Source organism: Anolis sagrei, chromosome Y, assembly GCF_037176765.1.
Source record: "Anolis sagrei isolate rAnoSag1 chromosome Y, rAnoSag1.mat, whole genome shotgun sequence".
NCBI lineage: Eukaryota > Metazoa > Chordata > Lepidosauria > Squamata > Dactyloidae > Anolis > Anolis sagrei.
This window is the reverse complement of record NC_090035.1, coordinates 76,740,675-76,766,283: the sequence shown is the minus strand read 5'-3', so window position 1 is coordinate 76,766,283 and position 25,609 is coordinate 76,740,675. Positions and strand designations below refer to the sequence as shown.

Genomic DNA, 25,609 nt, shown 5'->3' with positions numbered 1-25,609 from the left:
AAAAAAAGGTAAAGGTTTCCCAGAACATTAAGTCCAGTCGTGTCCGACTCTGGGGGTTGGTGCTCATCTCCATTTCTGAGCCGAAGAGCCGGCGTTGTCCGTAGACACCTCCAAGGTCATGTGGCCAGCATGACTGCATGGAGTGCTGTTACCTTCCCCCTGGAGATCCCCCTATTGATCTATTGATATTTGTATGTTTTCAAACTGCTAGGTTGGTAGAAGCTGGGGCTAACAGTGGGAGCTCTTCCCGTTCCCTGGATTCGAACTGCCAACCTTTCAGTCAGCAAGTTCGGCAGCTCAGCAGTTTAACCCGCTGCACCACCAGGGGCTCCTAAGGTCAGCAAACACCACTATTATTATTATTGGGTTGCTGTGAGTTTTGGTTGGAAGAAGCTGGGGCTAACAGTGGGAGCTCACCCCGTTCCCCGGATTCAAACTGCCAACCTTTCGGTCAGCAAGTTCAGCAGCTCAGCACTTTGACCCACTGCAGCACCAGGGGCTCCTAAGGTCAGCAAACACCACTATTATTATTATTGGGTTGCTGTGAGTTTTGGTTGGCAGAAGCTGGGGCTAACAGTGGGAGCTCACCCCGTTCCCTGGATTCGAACTGCCGACATTTCGGTCAGCAAGTTCAGCAGCTCAGCACTTTAACCCGCTGCACCACCAGGGGCTCCTAAGGTCAGCAAACAGCACTATTATTATTATTATTATTGTGTTGCTGTGAGTTTTGGTTGGCAGAAGCTGGGGCTAACAGTGGGAGCTCACCCCGTTCACCAGATTCGAACTGCAAACCTTTCGGTCAGCAAGTTCAGCAGCTCAGCACTTTAACCCGCTGCACCACCAGGGGCTCCTAAGGTCAGCAAACACCACTATTATTATTATTGGGTTGCTGTGAGTTTTCCAGGCTGTCTGACCATGTTCCAGAAGCATTCTCTCCTGACGTTTTGGCCACATCTATGGCAGGCATCCTCAGAGGTTGTGTTTTATAAGGGTGCATCGATGTAGAACTATTATTATTTTATTAGGCTTCATCCACAGTAGAATTATTATTATTTGTTGGAAGATTTTCATGACTGAAATCATTGGGTTGCTGTGAGTTTTCCTAGCTGTATGGCGATATTCCAGAAGCATTCTCTCCTGACGTTTCGCCCACATCCTCAGAGGCTGTGAGGTCTGTTGGAAACGAGGCAAATAAGGTTAATATATCTATGGAATAATGTCCAGGGTGGGTGAAAGAACTCTAGTCTGCTTGAGGCAAGTGTGAATGTTGCAATTGGCCAGCTTGATTAGCAATGAATAGCCTTGAAGCTTCAAAGCCTGGCTGCTTCCTGCCTGGGAGAATCCTTTGTTGGGAGGTCATTCAATGCTAATCAAGCTGGCCGATTGCAACATTGACATTTGCCTCCAACAGACAAGAGTTCTTTCTGCCACCCTGGACATTATTCCACAGATATATAAACCTCACTTGCCTAGTTGCAATTGGCCACCTTGATTAGCATTGGATGGTGTGGCGAGGGAGAGAGACTATTTCCTTATTAAAAACCTCTTTGCTGTCTTATACTGATTCAGTTTCTTCTTTTATATTGGCTGGGACTTTCTGTGTGCTGTTAAACCTTTGTACTTTATATCACAGGCAGTGACACACTCTTGTGTATAACGAAGTAACACAGTTTATTTATAACTTCTGGCTCCAACGCTTGTGGTTACATTTGTGTTTTGTTTCAATCTTGAGGTTTACAGTCAGTATCATTTACCGAGCTCTATTTAACTAACTGCTTCTCTATATTAGAAGTTACTAACACATCTTCATAACTGCTTATTTCTCACAGGTACTAAAAAACCAACTCTCCTCTTCACACATAGATTCCTAACTCATTTTCAAACTCTCTCACTCTAACTGCCTCTTTCAGATCCTTGGCTCCGCCCCTTTGGAATGTTCAGCTCTGCTCTCCCCAACTGTCATTTTGGCCTAGCAGCCTTTTCAAATCCTGGGCCTACGCTAATCTGCATATGACCAATCGGCTTCACATATGTAAATGAATCCTATCTCTGCTGTTGCTACCCTGTCTGTGCCTATTCTTCCCTATCTGCCATATGTAAACATAGAGCTATACACCAAAACTTTAACATAGAGTAGCAATTTCACTACAGATGGCCTTGCAGCTTCAAAGCCTGGCTGCTTCCTGCATGGAGGAATCCTTTGTTGGGAGTTATTAGCTAGCCCTGATTGTTTCATGTGACATTCCACAGGTATATAACCCCCCCCCCCTTTGTTCTATTTCCAACAGACCTCATAACTTCTGAGGATGCCTGCCATAGATGTGGGTGAAATGTCAGGAGAGAATGCTGCTGGGACATGGCCAGACAGCACGGGAAACTCACAGCAACCCAGTGATTCTGGCCATGAAAGCCTTTGACAACACATATGTTGAATTTGTTGAGACTCGATGAGACATCCATTAAAAATTATAGGAAAATGATATAGCAATAAACAAAGTATTGGTAGTTCAATAAACTTTTTCCATGTTTTTATGATGGAACCAATTAGGAAATGATATCGATAACCCAGGAACAGAAATCATGTTACGTAGCGTAATATTAACAATTAATACCTGGCAAGTCCCTCCATTACGGCACTGGATCTGGCAAGCGTTTTCTCCTGTTGAGAAGAGTTCAAAAATAATATATTGTCTATAAAATCCTAATAAACATCAGTGATCAATCAGCCAGTTGGTTAGCTGCCAGTGAAGGAATCATATGGCTTTACTTTCTGTATTAAAATGGCCCAAAGGGACCCTAAAAGTGTGTGTATTTGAGAATTCAGCCAAACCAGGGGAGCCGTCGCTTCACCGTCCATCTGCGACACCAATGAAGTACTTCCTCATTCCCCGCATGCTTGCTGGACATTTTTATGACCTTGTAAATTAGTTAAATCACATATACATGGCAAACATTCAATGCCATAGACACACAACGTATATAAACAGACACACAGAGGCTATTTAACTTTCCAGCTTCATGAGGGTATGTTTCGAATTCCAGCCACTGGGGGAGCTGTTGCTTCACCGCCCACTTGTGACACCGATGGAGTACTTCCTCATTCTTTTGCATGCTGCTGGAGAATTTTATGGCGTAAATTAGTTAAATTAGCCTCCCCACATAAGTGGTACCTAAATTTCCTACTTGAGAGGTGCAACTGTCTTTCGGGCTGCAAAGGTCGACAGCAAGCTACACAAATTGGTCGGGAGCTCACTCCGACCCAGGCTGGCTTTGAACTCATGACCTTTCGCTCAGTAGTGATCTTAATGCAGCTGACTCCCATCCAGCTGTGCCACAGTGCCTTTCCTTTCTTGGCCCAATTTGCAACCCGAATCCCAAATGGAAAGCTGACTTGCTCCAACACTCGGGATCCCATCGGGTCCCACAACCTATGTCTCTTACGGATGTTGCAGTTTGGTCCCTTCCAGCCGTCCAGACAATCGCAGAAATAGCCTCCGATGAGGTTTTTGCAGCTCCGGGAATGTAGGCAGGGGTTCTTCTGGCATTCGTTCACATCTGGAATGAAGGAAGACATAAGCGAGCCAAGCCTCGGCAATGGGGCAGAGTCCTGTTTAGCTTCAGGATCCAACTATGAACGGGATCAATTTCAACAACGACAACAACAGCAGCAGCAGCAACGTTTCCTGCTGTTTTCCTGTTAATTGGGGCTGGAGCCAAAAGGTTTTCAAGATGAAATGTTCATAAGGAACAACATAGACAATCAAAGTGATCCATCTACACTAAGGATGGAAACGCTGCTGCTCTGCAGGGATTGCAACCTCCAGCATTCTGCATAGCTGATGGGATAGGCAATCCAACCTAATGTGCTTTGCTGCAAGATGGCTGTCAGTCATCTCCAAGTCTTGCCATAGTTGTAATTAATTGCCAGTTGTATTGGAAGGTAATGGGGGGAAAATATTCCAAATTCAGAGGAGTTTTTACCGAAAGCGGCACAGAAAGAAGGAGCAAAGCCTCACCGATCTGGCAGGTCTTCCCCATCCACTGTGATGGGCAAAGGCACCTGAAGCCATCTAGATGGTCCTGGCAACTCCCTCCATGGCTGCAGGGCTTTGAGAGGCAGGTCATCACTGCTGCGGGAAGCAAGAGGAACAAAAAACTTCCATCAAACTCCCATTGATTTGCTTCTCATGGGAGAACAGAGTTGCAAAGGGGTCCCATGAGGCTATCTAGTCCAACCCACTGCTCAATGGAGAGTTTCTGTCTAAAGCTTGTCTAGTCTTTTTTGGAATAAGTCAGGTCCAACAACAGAACTTTATTAACTGACTTAATATCCATCTATCTATCTATCTATCTATCTATCTATCTATCTATCTTAAGAATACTTTGCCAAAGATGAGTGACTTAACTTGATGACCCTATTAATGTCCTATATTTGTCTCCATGCGCAGTATTGCATCACTTGTCTGGAAGCTTGAAATCCATCTTTGCTTTTGGATGGCTCAATAATAATAATAATAATAATAATAATAATAATAATTATTATTATTATTATGTATTGTCGAAGGCTTTCATGGCTGGAATCACTAGGTTCTTGTGGGTTTTTTCAGGCTATATGGCCATGTTCTAGTGGCATTTTCTCCTGACGTTTCGCCTGCATCTATGGCAAGCATCTTTGCTTTTGGAAGTGAAATCCATCTTTGCTTTTGGATGGCTCAATAATAATAATAATAATAATAATAATAACAACTATTATAATTATATAATTATAATTATAATAATTATACCACCTTGAGTCGCCTCTGGCTGAGGCGGCTCAGCAGTAAATAAATATATAATATACCCCATTATCTTTGCTTTTGGAAGTGAAATCCATCTTGGCTTTTGGATGGCTCAATAATAATAATAATAATAATAATAATTATTATTATTATTATACAGCCTTGAGTCACTTCCGGCTGAGAAAGGTGGTATAAAAAGCAATCAATCAATCAATCAATCAATCAATCAATAAAATATCCCATTATCTTTGCTTTTGGAAGTGAAATCCATCTTTGCTTTTGGATAGTTCAATAATAATAATAATAATAATAATAATAATAATACCGCGTTGAGTCGCCTCCGGCTGAGAAAAGCGGTATAAAAAAGCAGTAAATAAATAAACAATCAAACAAATAAAATACCCCATTATCTTTTGCTTTTGGAAGTGAAATCCATCTTTGCTTTTAGATGGCTCAATAATAATAATAATAATAATAATAATTATTATTATTATTATTATTATACCGCGTTGAGTCGCCTCTGGCTGAGAAAGGCGGTACAAAAAAGCAGTAAATAAATAAACAAATAAATAAAATACCCCATTATCTTTGGCCCAGATCCATCACGCTCTATCGGAGCCTTTGGGGAACAAACAGGCAAACCAACATACGTAAATACTTTGATTTTCTTTCCCAAATGCCTAATAATTCGCCCGAATGGGAGGCCGCTTACCATCCTGGCACTTCTCTCCGCTCCATCCCGGGAGGCAGGCGCATCGCCATCCGGATGCGCTTCGGAGGCACGTTCCCCCATTGGCACAAAGCTCCAGAGCGCAAGTCGATTCTTTTCCCAAGGATAGAAGAGCTGGCACCATATTCAAAGAAAGAGAACAAAGACAGTTTCAAAACAGCCTGCGCAAGTGACTAGTCCACAATAAGGTAAATTCACTCACTTTGGATCTTGAATGAGCCATTGGTTGGTGCAAAAAATCCATTAGCTATTCTATTTGATATATATTTTTAGGTTCTAAACAAGATATGGGCAAACTTTGGCCCTCCAGGTGTTTTGGACTACAACTCCCACAATTCCTATCCATTGTAATGATAGATATTAGAAATAGTCATTGTGTGGTTATGGATGTCACAGTTATGAATGGTCCCATTAGAAATACACATGGCACTCTGGATGTGGGTCTTTGGATAGGGGTGGACTACAGCTCCCATCATCCTGCACCAATCCCTGCTGAAAGTCCGCCGGTATTTTAAGTTGAGTCGCCTAAGGGCTGAGAACAGCGGTATACAAATAAAGTAAATAAATAAATAAATATGGTCAAGATCAGTGGCCATAACACGTTTCTCTGGGTGTTGGTTGACTATAAGTCCCATAATCCTTAGTCAATCCCCTGTCCCCAAACCCCACCAGTATTTTAAGTCGCCCACAATGGTTATATGTGTCAAGTTTGTTAAAGATCCATCATCTGTGACCATGAATCACAGTTCTCTGGGTATTGGTGGACTATAAGTCCCATCATCCTTGGTCAATCCACGGTCTCCAAACCCCAGCTGTATTTTAAGTCCATCGCAATGGTTATATGTGCCAACTTTGGTCAAGATACATGATTCATAGTTCTCTGGGTGTTAGTGGACTCTAAGTCCCATCATCCTTGCTCGATTCCCTGCCTCCAAACCACACCTGTATTTTAAGTTGGTCATCATGGTTATATGTGCCAAGTTTGCTAAAGATCCATCATCTGTGGCCATGATTCGTAGTTCTCTGGGTGTTGGTGGACTATAAGTCCCATCATCCATGCTCAATTCCCCACTCTCAAACCACACCTGTATTCTAAGTTGGTCATCATGGTTATATGTGCCAAGTTTGCTAAAGATCCATAATCTGTGACCATGATTCACAGTTCTCTGGGTATTGGTGGACTAAAAATCCCATCATCCTTGGTCAATCCCCTGTTCCCAAACCCCACCAGTATTTTAAGTCAATTGCTATGGTTATATGTGCCAAGTTTGGTTAAGATCCATCATCTGTGTCCATGATTCACAGATTTCTGGGTGTTGGTGGACTATAAGTCCCATCATCCTTGCTCGATCCCCCGCCTCCAAACCACACCTTTATTTTAAGTTAGTCACAATGGTTATATGTGCCAAGTTTGGTCAAGATCCATCATCTGTGGCCATGATTCACAGTTCTCTGGGTGTTGGTGGGCTATAAGTCCCATTATCCTTGTTCAATTCCCTGTCCCCAAACCCCACCAGTATTTTAAGTTGGTCACGGCGGTTATATGTGCCAAGTTTGGACTGTGAAGCAACAGCTCCCCCGGTGGCCGGAATTTGAAGCATATCCTCATGAAGCTGGAAAGTTAAATAGCCTCTGTGTGTCTGTTTATATATGTTGTGTGTCTATGGCATTGAATGTTTGTGATGTATATGTACATTGTGATCTGCTCTGAGTCCCCTGCGGGGTGGGAAGGAAGGAATATAAATACTGTAAATAATAATAATAATAATAATAATAATAGACTTTGGAAAATTACATCCCACATGACTCCATAACATTGGAGGCTAATTTAACTAATTTACAACGCCATAAAATTCTCCAGCAGCATGCAAAAGAATGAGGAAGTACTCCATCAAGGGAGGAATATAAATACTGTAAATAATAATAATAAAAGACCTTGGAAAACTACATCCCACATGACTCCATAACATTGGAGGCTAATTTAACTAATTTACAACGCCATAAAATTCTCCAGCAGCATGCAAAAGAATGAGGAAGTACTCCATCAAGGGAGGAATATAAATACTGTAAATAATAATAATAAAAGACCTTGGAAAACTACATCCCACATGACTCCATAACATTGGAGGCTAATTTAACTAATTTACAACGCCATAAAATTCTCCAGCAGCATGCAAAAGAATGAGGAAGTACTCCATCAAGGGAGGAATATAAATACTGTAAATAATAATAATAAAAGACCTTGGAAAACTGCATCCCACATGACTCCATAACATTGGAGGCTAATTTAACTAATTTACAACGCCATAAAATTCTCCAGCAGCATGCAAAAGAATGAGGAAGTACTCCATCAAGGGAGGAATATAAATACTATAAATAATAATAAAAGACTTTGAAAAACTACATCCCACATGACTCCATAACATTGGAGGATAATTTAACTAATTTACAATGCCATAAAATTCTCCAGCAGCATGCAAAAGAATGAGGAAGTACTCCGTCAGTGTCACAAGTGGACGGTGAAGCAACAGCTCCCCCGGTGGCCGGAATTCAAAACATACCCTCATGAAGCTGGAAAGTTAAATAGCCTCTGGGTGCCTATCTATATATGTTGTGTCTATGGCAATGAATGTTTGCAATGTATATGTGCATTGTGATCCGCTGTGTGTCCCGTGGGGTGAGAAGGGCGGAATATAAATACTGTAAATAATAATAATAAAAGACCTTGGAAAACTACATCCCACATGAGTCCATAACACTGGAGGCTAATTTAACTAATTTGCAACGCCATAAAATTCTCCAACAACATGCAAAAGAATGAGGAAGTACTCCATCAAGGGAGGAATATAAATACTGTAAATAATAATAAAAGACCTTGGAGAACTACATCCCACATGACTCCATAACATTGGAGGATAATTTAACTAATTTACAATGCCATAAAATTCTCCAGCAGCAGTGCAAAAGAATGAGGAAGTACTCCATCGGTGTCACAAGTGGATGGTGAAGCAACAGCTCCCCCAGTGGCCGGAATTCGAAACATACCCTCATGAAGCTGGAAAGTTAAATAGCCTCTGTGTGTCTGCTTATATATGTTGTGTGTCTATGGTATTGAATGTTTGTGATGTATATGTACATTGTGATCTGCTCTGAGTCCCCTGCGGGGTGGGAAGGAAGGAATATAAATACTGTAAATAATAATAATAAAAGACCTTGGAAAACCACATCCCACATGACTCCATAACATTGGAGGCTAATTTAACTAATTTACAATGCCATAAAATTCTCCAGCGGCATGCAAAAGAATGAGGAAGTACTCCATCAAGGGAGGAATATAAATACTGTAAATAATAATAATAAAAGACCTTGGAAAACTACATCCTGCATGACTCCATAACATTGGAGGCTAATTTAACTAATTTACGATGTCATAAAATTCTCCAGCAGCATGCAAAAGAATGAGGAAGTACTCCATCAAGGGAGGAATATAAATACTGTAAATAATAATAAAAGACCTTGGAAAACTATATCCGACATGACCCCATAACATTGGAGGATAATTTAACTAATTTACAATGCCATAAAATTCTCCAGCAGCAGTGCAAAAGAATGAGGAAGTACTCCATCGGTGTCACAAGTGGACGGTGAAGCAACAGCTCCCCCAGTGGCCGGAATTTGAAACATACCCTTATGAAGCTGGAAAGTTAAATAGCCTCTGTGTGTCTGTCTGTATATGTTGTGTGTCTATGGCACTGAATGTTTGCTATGTATATGTGCATTGTGATCCGCTGTGTGTCCCGTGGGGTGAGAAGGGCGGAATATAAATACTGTAAATAATAATAGTAAAAGACCTTGGAAAACCGCATCCCACATGACTCCATAACATTGGAGGCTAATTTAACTAATTTACAACGCCATAAAATTCTCCAGCAGCATACAAAAGAATGAGGAAGTACTCCATCAAGGGAGGAATATAAATACTGTAAATAGTAATAATAAAAGACCTTGGAAAACTACATCCGACATGACTCCATAACATTGGAGGCTAATTTAACTAATTTACAATGCCATAAAATTCTCCAGCAGCATGCAAAAGAATGAGGAAGTACTCCATCAAGGGAGGAATATAAATACTGTAAATAATAATAATAAAAGACCTTGAAGAACTACATCCCACATGACTCCATAACATTGGAGGCTAATTTAACTAATTTACAACGCCATAAAATTCTCCAGCAGCATGCAAAAGAATGACGAAGTACTCCATCAAGGGAGGAACATAAATACTGTAAATAATAATAATAAAAGACCTTGGAAAACTAAATCCCACATGACTCCATAACATTGGAGGCTAATTTAACTAATCTACGATGTCATAAAACCCTCCAACAACATGCAAAAGAATGAGGAAGTACTCCATCAAGGGAGGAATATAAATACTGTAAATAATAATACTAAAAGACCTTGGAAAACTACACCCCCCATGACTCCACAGCAGTGAACCAAGGCAATTCAAGTACATGCATTTCACACCACCCCAAGTTTTTCCTTTCCATCGCTGGAAGCTTTGGCGTTGTTTGCTTTTCAAAAAGGAATTCAAAGGGTTTTGAAAACTGACTATTACTTCTTGGTGCTTACCGTTCTCACAGTTCCGGCCGGTGAAACCCTCCAGGCAGAGGCACTCGTACTCGTTGGGCTCCTTGTTGGCACAGGTGCCTCCGTTTTGGCACGGGGAATGCGACCCACAATAGTTCAGATCTAGACAAAAGTGGGGGGGGGGGGATAAAATCAGCAAGCAGTTTATTGTAGAATATATGTAGGCAAAGCAGTAAAAAAAATAATAAAGCAGTAAAAATCCAAAATCCAAGATTTTGGATTTTTACAGGTCCATTACTACATAGGAGGATTGAATGAAAAGTAATGCCTCCACCTTCGTAACCCCTCAAGAGATGGCAGTACTAGTCTGAGGCAGGTACTGGCTTGTTCAGTAGACTCTCCTCTACAGTTCCATTTTGGCGGGAAGCCTTAGCATTGAACGGTTGTGTTGTTAAAGTGAAAGGTAATGCCTCCACCTTCGTAACTCCTCAACGGATGGCAGTACTGGTATGCAGCAGGTACTGGCTTGTTTAGTAGACTCTCCTCTACAGTTCCATTTTGGCAGGAAGCCTTAGCATTGAATGGTTGTGTTGTTAAAGTGAAAAGTAATGCCTCCACCTTCGTAACTCCTCAACAGATGGCAGTACTGGTATGCAGCAGGTACTGGCTTGTTCAGTAGACTCTCCTCTACAGTTCCATTTTGGCGGGAAGCCTTAGCATTGAACAATTGTGTTGTTAAAGTGAAAGGTAATGCCTCCACCTTCGTAACTCCTCAACAGATGGCAGTACTGGTATGCAGCAGGTACTGGCTTGTTCAGTAGACTCTCCTCTACAGTTCCATTTTGGTGGGAAGCCTTAGGATTCAACGGTTGTGTTGTTAAAGTGAGAGGTAATGCCTCCACCTTCGTAACTCCTCAACGGATGGCAGTACTGGTATGCGGCAGGTACTGGCTTGCTCAGTAGACTCTCCTCTACAGTTCCATTTTGGTGGGAAGCCTTAGCATTGAACAGTTGTGTTGTTAAAGTTAAAGTTAATGCCTCCACCTTCGTAACTCCTCAACGGATGGCAGTACTGGTATGCGGCAGGTACTGGCTTGTTCAGTAGACCCTCCTCTACAGTTCCATTTTGGCGGGAAGCCTTAGCATTGAACGGTTGTATTGTTAAAGTGAAAGGTAATGCCTCCACCTTCGTAACTCCTCAACGGATGGCAGTACTGGTATGCGGCAGGTACTGGCTTGTTCAGTAGACCCTCCTCTACAGTTCCATTTTGGCGGGAAGCCTTAGCATTGAACGGTTGTATTGTTAAAGTGAAAGGTAATGCCTCCACCTTCGTAACTCCTCAACGGATGGCAGTACTGGTATGCAGCAGTTACTGGCTTGTTTAGTAGACTCTCCTCTACAGTTCCATTTTGATGGGAAGCCTTAGCATTCAATGGTTGTATTGTTAAAGTGAAAGGTAATGCCTCCACCTTCGTAACTCCTCAGCAGATGGCAGTACTGGTATGCGACAGGCACTGGCTTGTTCAGTAGACTCTCCTCTACAGTTCCATTTTGGTGGGAAGCATTAGCATTGAACGGTTGTGTTGTTAAAGTGTGAAGTATGGAACCCTGCGCAGATGGTCAGTCAATGCAACTTAAGCAACGTGCAGTCATTGAATTCTTGACAGCAGAAGGTGTCACCCCAAAGAAGATTCATCAGTTGATGGTGATTGTGTTGATGTGAGTATTGTGCATTGTTGGGCAAATAAGTTTAAAGATGTTGAGGTGGGAACATCTGACTTGCATGACAACAAGTTGGGCGTCCTGTGACAGCAACCACCGAGTTTCACAAGCAAAAGGTTGACAGGTTGATTCAGGACAATCGTCGTATCACTCGGAGAGAAATTTCAAGCATAATCGGCATTTCACAAGGTGGGGGTCACATTATTGCTTTGCTTGGCTATTGGAAGATCTGTGCATGATGGGTACCCAGGATGCTGACGCTGAAATGAAAGCGCACAGACTTTAAACTTCAGAGACTAGATCTCACCACCTCCATACAGTCCAGATTTAGTACCGTCTGACTTCCATCTGTTCCCGATAATGAAAGATGATCTATGGGGACATCATTATGCTTTTGATGAAGACGTTGAGAGAACTCTGAGACGCTGATTGCGCAAACAGAGTGTCGACTTCTTCCGTGACGGTGTCAGGAAACTTGTTCATCATTGGCAGAAATGTATCCAATTGTCTGGTGATTATGTGGAAAACTGAATAGTGGTAGTTAAAGAGCACATTCTAAGGATTATTTCTGCGTTTGATTTATTAAAATATTCCCATCCAAACCCAAGTAACGAAGGTGGAGGCATTACTTTTCATTCAACCCTTGTCGAAATCCGTGAAGCCAGGAACTTTAAACCATGAAGCAAAACAGCAGGAACTCTCAGGCAAAAACCTAAACTTGGCAACAACTTGGTACATGAAACATATAGCACTTGAAAACGAAACCGGCATGAATTAACAACGTTGACTCGACTGAGGCATTAGCCTCCCATTAATCATTATAAACCCTTTCTAACTATCATTATCATTTTTAAAATCATTTTGTCTTGTGCATTTAACCCACCCATGGTGTTTGACTTGTTATTATGTTGTTTTGCACTGTTTATTTTATCTTGTTTATTTATTTATTTTATTGTGTTGTAATTTTTTGTTGTTTTGTATTTTATTTTGCTGTATTGTATCTTTGGGCTTGGCCTCATGTTAGCCACCCCGAGTCCCCTCTGGGGAAATGGAGGTGGAGTATAAATAAAGATTAACATAATTATAATTATAAACCCTTCATAAACCCTTTCTGGCCACTGGGGGAGCTGTCGCTTCACCGTCTGCTTCTCACACAGATGGAGTACTTCCTCATTCTTTTGCATGCTGCTGGAGATTTTTATGGCATCGTAAATTAGTTAAACGGTTCAAGACCTGCCTATCTGCGTGACCACATCTTCCCTACAAGCCCACACGGTCTTTAAGATCTTCTGGGGAGGCTCTTCTCTCACTCCCAGCCCTGTCTCAGGTGCAGTTGGTGAGGACGAGGGAAAGGGCATTCTTGGTGGTGGCCTCTCGTCTCTGGAACTCCCTCCTTAGGGAGATTAGGCTGGCACCTTTCCTATCCACATTCTGTAAGGCCCATGTAAGCTACCCCGAGTCCCTTCGGGAAGATGGAGGTGGGGTAGAAAAATAAAGTTGTTGTTGTTGTTGTTGTTGTTGTTCTTCTTCTTCTTCTTCTTCTACTTTTCCTTCTTCTACTACTTTTTCTTCTTCTTCTTCTTCTTCTACTACAACTACTACTTCTTCTTCTACTACTACTACTACTTCTTCTTCTTCTACTACTTCTTGTTCTACTTCTTTTTCTTCTTCTACTACTATTACTTCTTCTTCTACTTCTACTTCTTTTTCTTCTACTTCTATTCCTTCTACTTCTACTTCTTTTTCTTCTACTACTACTTTTTCTTCTTCTACTACTTTTTCTTCTTCTACTACTTCTTCTTCTACTACTACTACTTCTACTACTGCTTCTACTTCTTCCACTTCTTCTTCTTCTACTTCTTCTTCTACTACTTCTTCTTCTACTACTTCTACTCCTCCTCCTCCTCCTTCTTCTTCTTCTACTACTACTACGGCGACTACTTCTACTTCTTCTACTCCTCCTTCTCCTTCTACTTCTTCTTCTACTACTTCTTTTTCTACTTCGTCTTCTACTTCTTCTACTACTTCTACTTCTTCTACTACTACTTCTTCTACTTCTATTTCTTCTTCTTCTTCTTCTTCTTCTACTTCTTTCTACTTCTTTCTACTTCTTACTTCTTACTACTTCTTACTACTACTACTTCTTCTACTACTACTTCTTCTACTACTTCTTCTTCTACTACTTCTTCTTCTACATCTTCTTCTTCTACTTCTTCTACTACTACCTCTACTACTTCTTCTTCTACTTCTTCTACTTCTACTTCTACTTCTTCTTCTACTACTTCTTCTACTTCTACTACTTCTTCTTCTTCTACTTCTTCTACTACTACTACGATGACTACTTCTACTTCTTCTACTCCTCCTTCTCCTCCTTCTCCTTCTTCTTCTCCTCCTTCTACTACTTCTACTACTTCTACTACTTCTACTACTTCTACTACTTCTTCTACTTCTTCTACTTCTTCTTCTTCTTCTTCTTCTTCTACTTCTTCTTCTTCTTCTTCTTCCCCCCAAAGGCCAAAACTGACAGGAATGTTTTGTCACTTTCCCACTAGTTAACGGTTTATTATCTTTCTTTGGTTGTAAACGAGCAGAGCACCTGAGATTCTGAAAGTTCTATTTACTAAAACTTTGCTATCTGTTTGAGGTTTCACTATCCCTCCCTTCTGCACTTGGCACAATAATCTCAGCATCATTTCCAGACTGCTGCTCTGAGATAAGCGGTGAAAGGTGTCTCCCAGGAATGTGGCCTTGTTCAGGCCTCTCTTCTGAACTTAACTCCGACCTGGGCAAACCCTCATCCCCAGCAACATCATCCCCATTCCCATTATGCACATCGACATGAACATCATTTCCAGCATGAACATCATCTTGAGTATCATTCCCATCACGAGCATCAGACACAATCACAGGCTGACATACAACAGGGGCCTTCCAGTACAATTGCTACCTTCTGATCCAGAGGTGAATATAATAACAACTACTGGGAGTAGTCGATGAAGAGAAGTCATTGTCTCACTTCTGCTTTGGTGAGACCTCAGTGAAGTCTCCCTTCTCAGGAGATTCTTAAGCAGAGGGTGAATGGCCATCTGTCAGGAGGGATTGGATTGTGTCTTCCTTCATGGCTGAAGGGGGTCGGACTGGATGGCCTTTGGGGTCCCTTCTATACTCTTACCTTTGTCACACAGAAGTCCTCCCCAGTTGGTCTCGCAGTCGCACTTCCACGGCTCGGTGCAGCTCCCGTGGACGCAACCCGGGAAGGGGATGCATTCGTCGCAGAGGGTTCCCCTCCAGCCATAATGGCAGCTGGGAAGAAAGTGGAAGTTTATAATTGGCTGAACCATTCATTCATAAATATCCCACCCTATACTGGAAGATTTTCAAGCTGGTGTGCAATACAGACAACTTAAAATAGTAAAAAATAATTAAAAGAGAGTAAAAACAAGGCTGATGCAACCTGCTGGCTGATGCAACCTGTTGGCTGATGCAATCTGTGGGGTGAATTTTATTATTAACGAAACAATTGAACTCAAGATTTCTGTATTGACTTTCCAATTGAAAACACCTTTGGACAGAGACTTGCCTTAGGTACCTTCCAAAAGCACCTGAGAGCTCAATGGGAAGAATAAACCATGAGGCAAGAGCAAAAGCAACCTGATGCGCTTTCCTGGAGTCTTTTTCTTTCCCTTTTTTCCTCTCCTTTCTTCCTTCTCTACCTCTTTCCTTCCTTCTGTCTACCCTTCCTTCTTTCTCTCTTTCCTTCTCTCCCTCTTTCTTTCCCTCTTTCCCTCCTTCCCATTTTTCCTTTCTTTCTCTCCTTCCTTCCTTCTCTACCTCTTTCCTTCCTTCCTTTTTTTCTTTCCCTTTTCCTCTCCTTTCTTCCTTCTCTACCTCTTTCCTTCCTTCTGTCTATCATTCCTTCTTTTTCTCTTTCCTTCTCTCCTCCTTTCTTTCCTTCTTTCTCTCCTTCCCTTTTTTCCTTTCTTTCTCTTCTTCCTTCCTTCTCTACCTCTTTCCTTCCTTCCTCTCCTTTTTTCTTTCCTTTTCCCCTCTCCTTTCTTCCTTCTCTACCTTTTTCCTTCCTTCCTTCTATCTATCCTTCCTTCTTTCTCTCTTTCCTTCTCTCCCTCTTTCTTTCCTTCTTTCCCTCCTTCCTTCGCTCCCTCTTTCCTTCCTTCCCTTTTTTTTCTTTCCAGCTCTCCTTCCTTCCTTCTCTACCTCTTTCCTTTCTTTCCCTCTTTTCTTTTCCTTCTCCTTTCTTCTTTCTCTACCTCTTTCCTTCCTTCCTTCTCTCTTTCCTTCCTTCTGTCTATCCTTCCTTCTTTCCCTCTTTCCTTCTCTCCCTCCGTCCTTCTCTCCCTCTCCTTCCTTCCCTTATTTTCTTTCTTTCTCTCCTTTCTTCCTTCTCTACCTCGTTCCTTCCTTCCTCTCCCTTTTTCTTTCCCTTTTTTCCTCTTCTTCCTTCTTTCCTTCCTTCCTTCTCTACCTCTTTCCTTCATTCTGTCTATCCTCCCTTCCTTCTCTCTTTCCTCCTCTCCCTCTTTCTTTCCTTCTTTCCCTCCTTCCTTCGCTCCCTCTTTCCAACCCCTCTTTTTTTTCTTTCTTTCTCTCCTTCCTTCTCTACCTCTTTCCTCCCTTCCTCTCCCTTTTTCTTTCCCTTTTTTCCTCTCCTTCCTTCCTTCTCTCCCTCTTTCCTTCCTTCTGTCTATCCTTCCTTCTTTCTCTCTTTCCTTCTCTCCCTCTTTCTTTCCTTCTTTCCCTCCTTCCTTCTCTCCCCCTTTCCTTCCTTATTTTCTTTCCTTCTCTCCCTCTTTCTTTCTTCCCCCCTTTTCTTTTCCTTCTTGTTTCTTCTTTCTCTACCTCTTTCCTCCCTTCCTTCTCTCCTTCCCTCCCTCTTTATCTCTTATTGTCTTTAACCCCTTCCTTCCATCCCCTTTTTTCTGTATTGTCATTTAGTTTTTCATCATTTAGCTTTTTTTGGGGTTTTTAAAGTCGTTTCCACTGTTTTGGGTGGGAATTTTAATGAGTGACGGTCACACGTTCTGTTAGGGGTGTAGTGTCCAAATTTGGTGGCAATTCATTGAGTGGTTTTTGAGTTATGTTAATCCCACAAACAAACATTACATTTTTATTTATATAGATTATTATTATTAATAATTTTATTTACTATCCACCTCTTCTTACACCTTGAATTAGGGCACAACATAGTTGAAAACACTCCATAAAAACATTATTATTATTATTATTATTATTATTATTATTATTATCTCCCCCCTTGAAAGAGACTCCAAGTCTAAAGCTAAGACTACAGAAAATCTAAAGCTCCAGGCAATAGAAAATCCCAGCAAAAACGTCCAAAAAATGCAACTTTTCTAGGCTCTGCTAGAATAAATTAAGCTGCCTCTGACTTGCAGCTGAAGCTTGACGTCACCTTGATGTCTTCAGAGTTTATTTATTTGGATGGCTCACCCCGGGGGCCCCAGCTGAATGGGAGTGGGTGGGTGGGTGGGTGTGCCAGCCTGGTTTCTGTCCCATGCCAAGCTTTCCTCGTCCAAAACCTGGGTGGCCCACAAACCCATTTCCCGACTGCCGCACCCCAGCCGCGTCAGACCTTGAATCCAACGGGTGACTTCATTCCCCTGGAGGGGAGTCAACCCTTTCCTAACTTCCCAGCTGGACTGGGATGGAGGACCCCGATCCGACTGCAGGGAAGGGCCGAACTTGGCCGGATGTCGCCTGGATGATGGGCTTTGCCTTCAAAAGGGCATCGAAAATTAATGCAAACTGACCCAAATTGTAGCTGAGCACAGTTGGGAAATTGACAATTTAGAAAGTAGGGAAGTTAGCAACTTAGGAAGTTGGGAAATAGGCAAGTTCAGAAGTTGGCAAGTTAGGAAGTAGGGAAATTGGCAAGTTAGGAGGTTGGAAAGTTAGGAAAGTGGCAAGGTGGGAAACTGAGAGGGTAGCAAGTTAGGAAATTGCCAAATTGGGAAGATGGCAAGTTAGGAAGTTTGCAAGTTAGAAAGGTGGCAAGTTAGGAAATTGTCAAATTGGGAAGGTGACAAGGTAGGAAGTTGGGAAGTTGGGAAATTGGCAAGTTAGGAAGTTTGCAAGCTAGGAAGGTGGCAAGTTAGGAAATTGGCAAATTGGGAAGGTGGCAGGTTAGGAAGTTGGGAAGTTGCAGGTTAGGAAATAGGGAAATTGGCAAGTTAGGAGGATGGCAAATTAGGAAATTAGGAAAGTGGCATGTTAGGAAGTTAGGAAGGTGGCATGCTGGCAAGTTAGGGAGTTGGGAAGGTGGGAAGTTAACAAATTAGGAAGTTGGCAAATTGGAAAGGTGGCAAGTTAGGAAGTTGGGAAGCTGCAGGTTAGGAAGTAGGGAAATTGGCAAGTTAGGAAGTTACTAAGTTAGGAAGGTGGCAATTTGGTAATGTAGGAAGTTGGCAAGGTGGGAAGTTGGTAAATTGGAAAGGTGGCAAGTTAGGACGTTGACAAGTTAAGAAGAGAAAGTGGCAGGTGGCAAGTTGGGAAGGTGGCAAGTTAGGAAGCTGGCGAGAGGGGAAGTTAGTAAATTAGGAAGTTGGTAAATTGGAAAGGTGGCAAAGTTAGGAAATTGGCAAATTGGGAAGGTGGCAACTTAGGAAGTTGGGAAGCTGCAGGTGAGGAAGTAGGGAAACTGGCAAGTTAGGAAGGTGGCAAGGTAGGAAGTTGGGAAGTTGACAAATTGGGAAGTAGGGAAACTGGCAAGTTAGGAAGTTTGCAAGTAAGGAAGGTGGCAAGTTAGGAAATTGGCAAATTGGGAAAGTGGCAGATTAGGGAGTTCGGAAGTTGCAGGTTAGGAAGTAGGGAAATTGGCAAGTTAGGAAGGTGGCAAGTTAGGAAACTGGGAAGCTGCCGGTTAGGAAGTAGAGAAATTGGCAAATTAGGGAAATTAGCAAGTTAGGAGGGTGGTAAATTGGGAAGGTGGAAGTTTGGGAAGTTGGGAAGTTGCAGGTTATGAAGTAGGGAAATTGGCAAATTAGGAAGTTGGCAAGTTAAGGGGATGGCAAATTAGGAAATTAGGAAGGTGGCATGTTAGGAAGTTGGGAAGGTGGCATGTTGGCAAGTTAGGAAGTTAGGGAGTTGGGAAGTTAGTAAATTAGGAAATTGGCAAGTTAGGAAGGTGGCAAGTTGGGAAAGTGGCAAATTAGGAAGTTGGGAAGATGGCAAGTTGGCAAGGTGGTAATGTAGGAATTTGGAAAGTTGGCAAGGTGGGAAGTTAGTAAATTAGGAAGTTGTTAAATTGGAAAGGTGGCAAGTTAGGAAGGGAAAGTGGCAAGATGGTAGTTGGGAAGGTGGCAAGTTGGGAAGATGGCAAGTTAGGAAGTTGGGAAGGTGGCGAATTCGGAAGTTTCTAACTTCCCAAGTTCCCAACTTCCTAATTTTCCAAATGCCTAACTCGCCAACTTCCCAATATCTCAATTTCACATCTTAACTAGTTCCCAACTTCCTAATTTTCCAAACGCCTAACTTCCCAACTTGCACTGATTTCCGTTCCTTTGGAATAGAAACTCCAGCATTTCGGAGCAGCTAAAAACGCAAACAATTATAAGTTGAAAAGGCTGGGAAAGAGATGTAGTACCGGTCTCGAAGTTGGGGGAAGAAATATAGTATGGACCTCTGTCTATTTTCGTAATGTTTTGGATTTACGTGAGGAATGGGGAGGTGTCTCCAGCCCCTTCCTCTCTTTGGCTTACCTGCACTCACCAGGTTCCTCGCAAAACCCGTGACACCCTTGGCGACACACCGCTGCAAGAAAGAAAGAAAGAAGGAAGGAAGAATTATTATTGTTATTAGAATTAAATATGAACAGCACGTGCAAACTTGGGCCCTCCAGGTGTTTTGGACTTCAACTCCCACAATTCCTAACAGCCTACCGGCTGTTAGGAATTGTGGGAGTTGAAGTCCAAAACACCTGGAGGGCCCAAGTTTGCCTAAACGGACCCTTCCCCGAACGTCCCGGGAACATACCTTGTTTACACTCGTCTCCTGTCCATCCGTCCAGACAGACCTTGTTGCCCGCGGCATCGCAGCCGTGATGCCCGAAGAAGTCGTCACGAGGCCGGCACAAGAGGTTGCACGCCGGGCCATAATAGTGCTCCTGGCAGCGCACACGCAACCGGAAGTCCAGCAACACGCCCCGGCTGTGGTGCCGCAGGTCTTGCCAACCCTCGCCTGGGTTCAGCATCCCTGATCGAGTCACCCGTTCCACCAGCTGACCGGCTCCTGGGAAAAGAGAGGAGGGCAGGGAAGAAAGGGTTAAGGTTTCCAGGAGGAAGACACTATCAAAGCCCTCGCAACAGATGGCCATCTAGTCTCTAATGGGTCACAGAATCCTCGAGTTGGAAGGAACCCCAAAGGCCATCCAGTCCAACCCCTTTTGCCAGGAGGAAGCCCTCCCAACAGATGGCCATCTAGTCTCTAATGAGTCACAGGATCCTCGAGTTGGAAGGGACCCCAAAGGCCATCCAGTCCAACCTCAAAGCCCTTCCAACAGACGGCATCAAGGATCATAGAATCCTCGAGTTGGAAGGGGCCCCCAAAGGCCATCCAGTCCAACCCCTTCTGCCAGGAGGAAGACACCATCAAAGCCCTCCCAACAGATGGCCATCTAGTCTCTAATGGGTCACAGAATCCTCGAGTTGGAAGGGACCCTGAAGGCCATCCAGTCCAACCCCTTCTGCCAGGAGGAAAGCACCATCAAAGCCCTCCCAAGAGACGGCCATCTAGTCTCTAATGGATCACAGAATCCTCGAGTTGAAAGGGACCCCGAAGGCCATCCAGTCCAACCCCTTCTGCCAGGAGGAAGGCACCATCAAAGCCCTCCCAACAGATGGCCATCTAGTCCCTAATGGGTCACGGAATCCTCGAGTTGGAAGGGACCCCCAAAGGCCATCCAGTCCAACCCCTTCTGCCAGGAGGAAGCCCTCACAACAGATGGCCATCTAGTCTCTAATGGGTCACAGAATCCTCGAGTTGGAAGGGACCCCGAAGGCCATCCAGTCCAACCCCTTCTGCCAGGAGGAAGGCACCATCAAAGCCCTCCCAACAGATAGCCATCTAGTCCCTAATGGGTCACAGAATCCTCGAGTTGGAAGGGACCCCAAAGGCCATCCAGTCCAACCCCTTCTGCCAGCAGGAAGGCACCATCAAAGCCCTCCCAACAGATGGCCATCTAGTCTCTAATGGGTCACAGAATCCTAGAGTTGGAAGTAAGCCCATCCATCCAACCCCCTTTTGACAGGCAGGGAAACACAACAAAAGCTTTCCCAACAGATGGCCATCTGGTCTGTAATGAATTGTAGTATTCTAGAGTTGGAAGAAAGGTTTGAGTTTCACAGGGTTCATTTATTCAACAGCCTAGCAACCCCAAAGGCCATCCAGTCCAACCCCTTCTGCAGGAGGAAGACACCATCAAAGCCCTCCCAACAGATGACCATCTAGTTTCTCATCATGGATAACAGAATCCTAGAGTTGGAAGTGACCCCATCCAGTCCAACCTCCTTTTGACAGGCAGGGAGACACAACAAAAGCCTTCCCAACAGATGGCCACCTGGATTGTGATGAATTGTAGAATCCATTTCTTTTTTACCTGGAGTGTTGACATCAGATTCATTGACAGCATCCCAAGCCTCCAGAATCAAAGAGTACGAACGCTGGAAGAGACAAAGCAGAAGGGTTACACAGAGGATGCATCTGCACCGAATAATTATTGCAGTTTGATGCCATGGCTCTATGCTATGGAATTCTGAGTTTTGTAGTTTGGAGAGAAAACAGAACTAAAGACCTTGTAAAACCACAACTCCTAGGATTCTATAGCATTGAGCCATGGCAGGTCAAGTGGGATCAAAATAGATGAAATCAACACCCTTTGCTCTCTGATGCTTCAATGGATACAAACTTCATTTCATAACACAAATTATTAATATATAATACATAATATATCTATGAATTATATATGTGTGTATATATATATGTGTGTGTGTGTGTGTGTATGTATATATATACACACACATATATAATACATAAATAGATTATATATTTTGATATGGTATATAATATTAATAATTTATAATAATTTATTAATAAATAATATTATATAATAGTAATAATATATATTTATAATGTAATATATAATACAATACATATTATTAAATATTATGTATAATCAATAATATAATAATATAATTATTTCTTTCTTTTTTGCTCTAAGATAATTATATTAGCAATATATATATATATATAATGTAGATTATTAATATATAATACATAAATATTATATGATTACTATATATTTTAATATGGTATCTAATATAATAATTTACAATAATTTATTGTTAATAAATAATATTATATATTATATAATAGTAATAATATATATTTATAATGTAATATATAATATAATACATATTATTAAATATTATGTATAATCAATAATATAATAATATAATTATTTCTTTCTTTTTTGCTCTAAGATAATTATATTAGCAATATATATATATATATAATGTAGATTATTAATATATATATTAATACATAAATATTATATGATTACTATATATTTTAATATGGTATCTAATATTAATTTATAATAATTTATTGTTAATAAATAATATTATATATTATATAATAGTAATAATATATATTAATAATGTAATATATAACATAATACATATTATTAAATATTATGTATAATAAATAATATAATAAAAGCATAATTATTTCTTTCTTTTTTGCTTTCTTAAGATAATTATTATATTAGCAATATATATATATATATATAATGTAGATTATCAATATATATAATACATAAATATTATATTTTTACTATATATTTTAATATGGTATCTAATATTAATAATTTATATTAATAATGTAATATATAATATATATTATAATACATATTATTAAATATTATGTATAATAAATAATATAATAAAAGCATAATTTTTTTTTTTGCTTTCTTAATATAATTATTATATTAGCAATATATATAAATAGTGTAGATTATTAATATATATAAACACAACATATAAATATGATATATTTAAATATGATATATATATAATATTAATAATATATAATATAGTATTATATATTATTATGTATAATATATAATATTATATAATAGTAATAATATACATATAATGTAATATAAAATATATTATATAATATATATTATTATATATTGTTACATATAATAAATAATATATTATATATTTTAATATGATATATTGTATAATATTAATAATTGTAATATTATAATATTATATATTATATTGCTCTTACATTATTTATTATATATTATAATATATAAATTATATATATTTAATATGATATATATATATATATATATATCATATTAATAATATATACCATATTCTATATCAAATATATTATATATAACATTATCTTCAGACTATGTGTAGACAGTTCCTATGAAACATGAATGAATTTTGTGTGTAAACATGGGTCCCATCCCTAATTATTATGCATATGCAAATATTCCCAAATCCAAAAAAAATTCCAGTGATCTTCAACCTATATTATCTTATAGCACTTGTCTCATTGTTCGGTTTCACGCTTTATTATACATCCTTAAATATTTAAAATTATAGCCTTCGTGTCAGGCCTTTCCATAAATAGGCCTATTTATATATGTAAATATATCTAATTAAATGCTGAATTTCTCCCCCTCTATATGCAAACAGAACGAACCCCGAAGGGCCCTGATCCAGGTGATAAGGACAGTTCAGTTTCAGTTTCTTGAAGGAACAATGCTCCTCCCTTGAAGACAGACACGTTGGGTGGCATGAGAGCATAACGAAGTTGCCCTTTGTGGACTACAACTCCCAGAATTCTTAGACATAGGTTTCATCTATACTGCAGTACGAATGCAGTTTGATATCTTTTTAACTAGCATGGTTTACAAATGTGGGATTCTGGCATTTGTAGATTCAAAAGGTCCTTAATGTTTCCTGGTGCCTCGCCAAACTATAAATCCCCATGAAAGCCATGGCAGTTAAGTGGTGTCAAACTGCATTAGTGTGACAGTATAATGAGGTATAAATAATAATAATAACCACAACAATTCCAGTTGCAATGATTGCCATCCCAGTGGCGTTGATTGCAATCCCAGTGGAGTTGATTGGCATCCCAATGGTATTGATTGCAATTCCAGTGGCAGTGACTGCAATTCCAGTGGCGGTGACTGCTATTCCAGTGGCGGTGATTGCCATTCCAGATGCTTGCAATTCCAGTAACATCGGTTGCCATCCCAGTGGAATCGATTGCCATGTCATTGGCATCGATTGCCATCCCAGTGGCATCGATTGCAATTCCAGTGGCGGTGACTGCAATTCCAGTGGCGGTGACTGCAATTCCAGTGACGGTGATTGCAATTCCAGTGGCGATGGTTGCAACTCCAGATGATTGCAATCCCAGTGGCATCAATTGCCATCCCCATGGCATCGATTGCCATCCCAGTGGCAATGATTGCAATTCCACTGGCGATGATTGCAATTCCAGTGGCGATGATTGCAATTCCAATGGCGATGATTGCAATTCCAGTGGTGATGATTGCAATGCCAGTGGTGATGATTGCAATTCCAATGGCGATGATTATAATTCCAGTGGCGATGATTGCAATTCCAGAAGCGTTTATTGCAATCCCAGTGGCATTGAGTGCAATCCCAGTGGCATCGACTGCAATTCCAGTGGCAGTGACTGCAATTCCAGTGGAAGTGACTGAAATTCCAATGGCGATTATTGCAATTTCAGTGGCGATGACTGTAATCCCAGTGGCGTTGATTGCAATCCCAGTAGCATTGATTGCAATCCCAGTGAAGTTGATTGGCATCCCAATGGTATTGATTGCAATTCCAGTGGCGGTGACTACAATTCCAGTGGTGGTGATTGCAATTCCAGTGGCAATGATTGCAATTCCAGATGCTTGCAATTCCAGTAGCATCGTTTGCCATCCCAGTGGAATCGATTGCCATGTCATTGGCATCGATTGCCATCCCAGTGGCATTGATTGCAATTCCAGTGGCAGTGACTGCAATTCCAGTGGTGGTGACTGCAATTTCAGTGGCGGTGATTGCAATTCCAGTGGCGATGGTTGCAATTCCAGTGGCGATGGTTGCAACTCCAGATGATTGCAATCCCAGTGGCATCAATAGCCATCCCTGTGGCATCGACTGCCATCCCAGTGGCATTGATTGCAATTCCAGTGGCGGTGACTGCAATTCCAGTGGTGATGATTGCAATTCCAGATGATTGCAATTCCAGTGGCGATGATTACAATTCCATGATTACAATTCCAGTGGTGATGATTGCAATTCTAGTGGCGTTGATTGCAATCCCAGTGGCATCGATTACCATCCCAGTGGAATCTTTTGCCATTCCTGTGGCAGTGACTGCAATTCCAGTGGTGGTGACTGTAATTCCAGTGATGGTGATTGCAATTCCAGTGGTTATGATTGCAATTCCAGATGATTGCAATTCCAGTGGTGTTGATTGCAATCCCAGTGGCATCGATTGCCATCCCAGTGGCAGTGACTGCAATTCCAGTGGTAGTTATTGCAATTCCAGTGGCAGTGATTGCAATTCCAATTGCAATTATTGCAAATTTCAGTTTCAACTGAAATTTGCACCCCAATTATCCTTAGGATTGGTCAGTTATTTTTAATTCTATCACAGAACCCCGAAAACTACAAATCCCAGGATGTTATTGGTCCCTATAAG

The 25,609-nt window shown here is 41.2% G+C and overlaps 1 protein-coding gene across 1 annotated transcript in view; it reads right to left on the bottom strand.

Annotated features, from left to right (window-relative positions):
• LOC132780546 (protein jagged-1-like) overlaps window positions 1–25,609 on the bottom strand; it is a 42,202-nt gene that overhangs the window by 4,175 nt on the left and 12,418 nt on the right. Inside the window, exons 4-12 of the mRNA XM_067462436.1 lie at window positions 21,456–21,519; window positions 19,835–20,089; window positions 19,561–19,612; window positions 15,000–15,130; window positions 10,147–10,266; window positions 5,491–5,622; window positions 4,017–4,130; window positions 3,442–3,555; window positions 2,613–2,659 (exon numbers count right to left, since the gene is read on the bottom strand). Of these exons, the coding sequence (XP_067318537.1) occupies window positions 2,613–2,659; window positions 3,442–3,555; window positions 4,017–4,130; window positions 5,491–5,622; window positions 10,147–10,266; window positions 15,000–15,130; window positions 19,561–19,612; window positions 19,835–20,089; window positions 21,456–21,519 (1,029 nt within the window). The remainder of the gene's footprint in view (window positions 1–2,612; window positions 2,660–3,441; window positions 3,556–4,016; window positions 4,131–5,490; window positions 5,623–10,146; window positions 10,267–14,999; window positions 15,131–19,560; window positions 19,613–19,834; window positions 20,090–21,455; window positions 21,520–25,609) is intronic.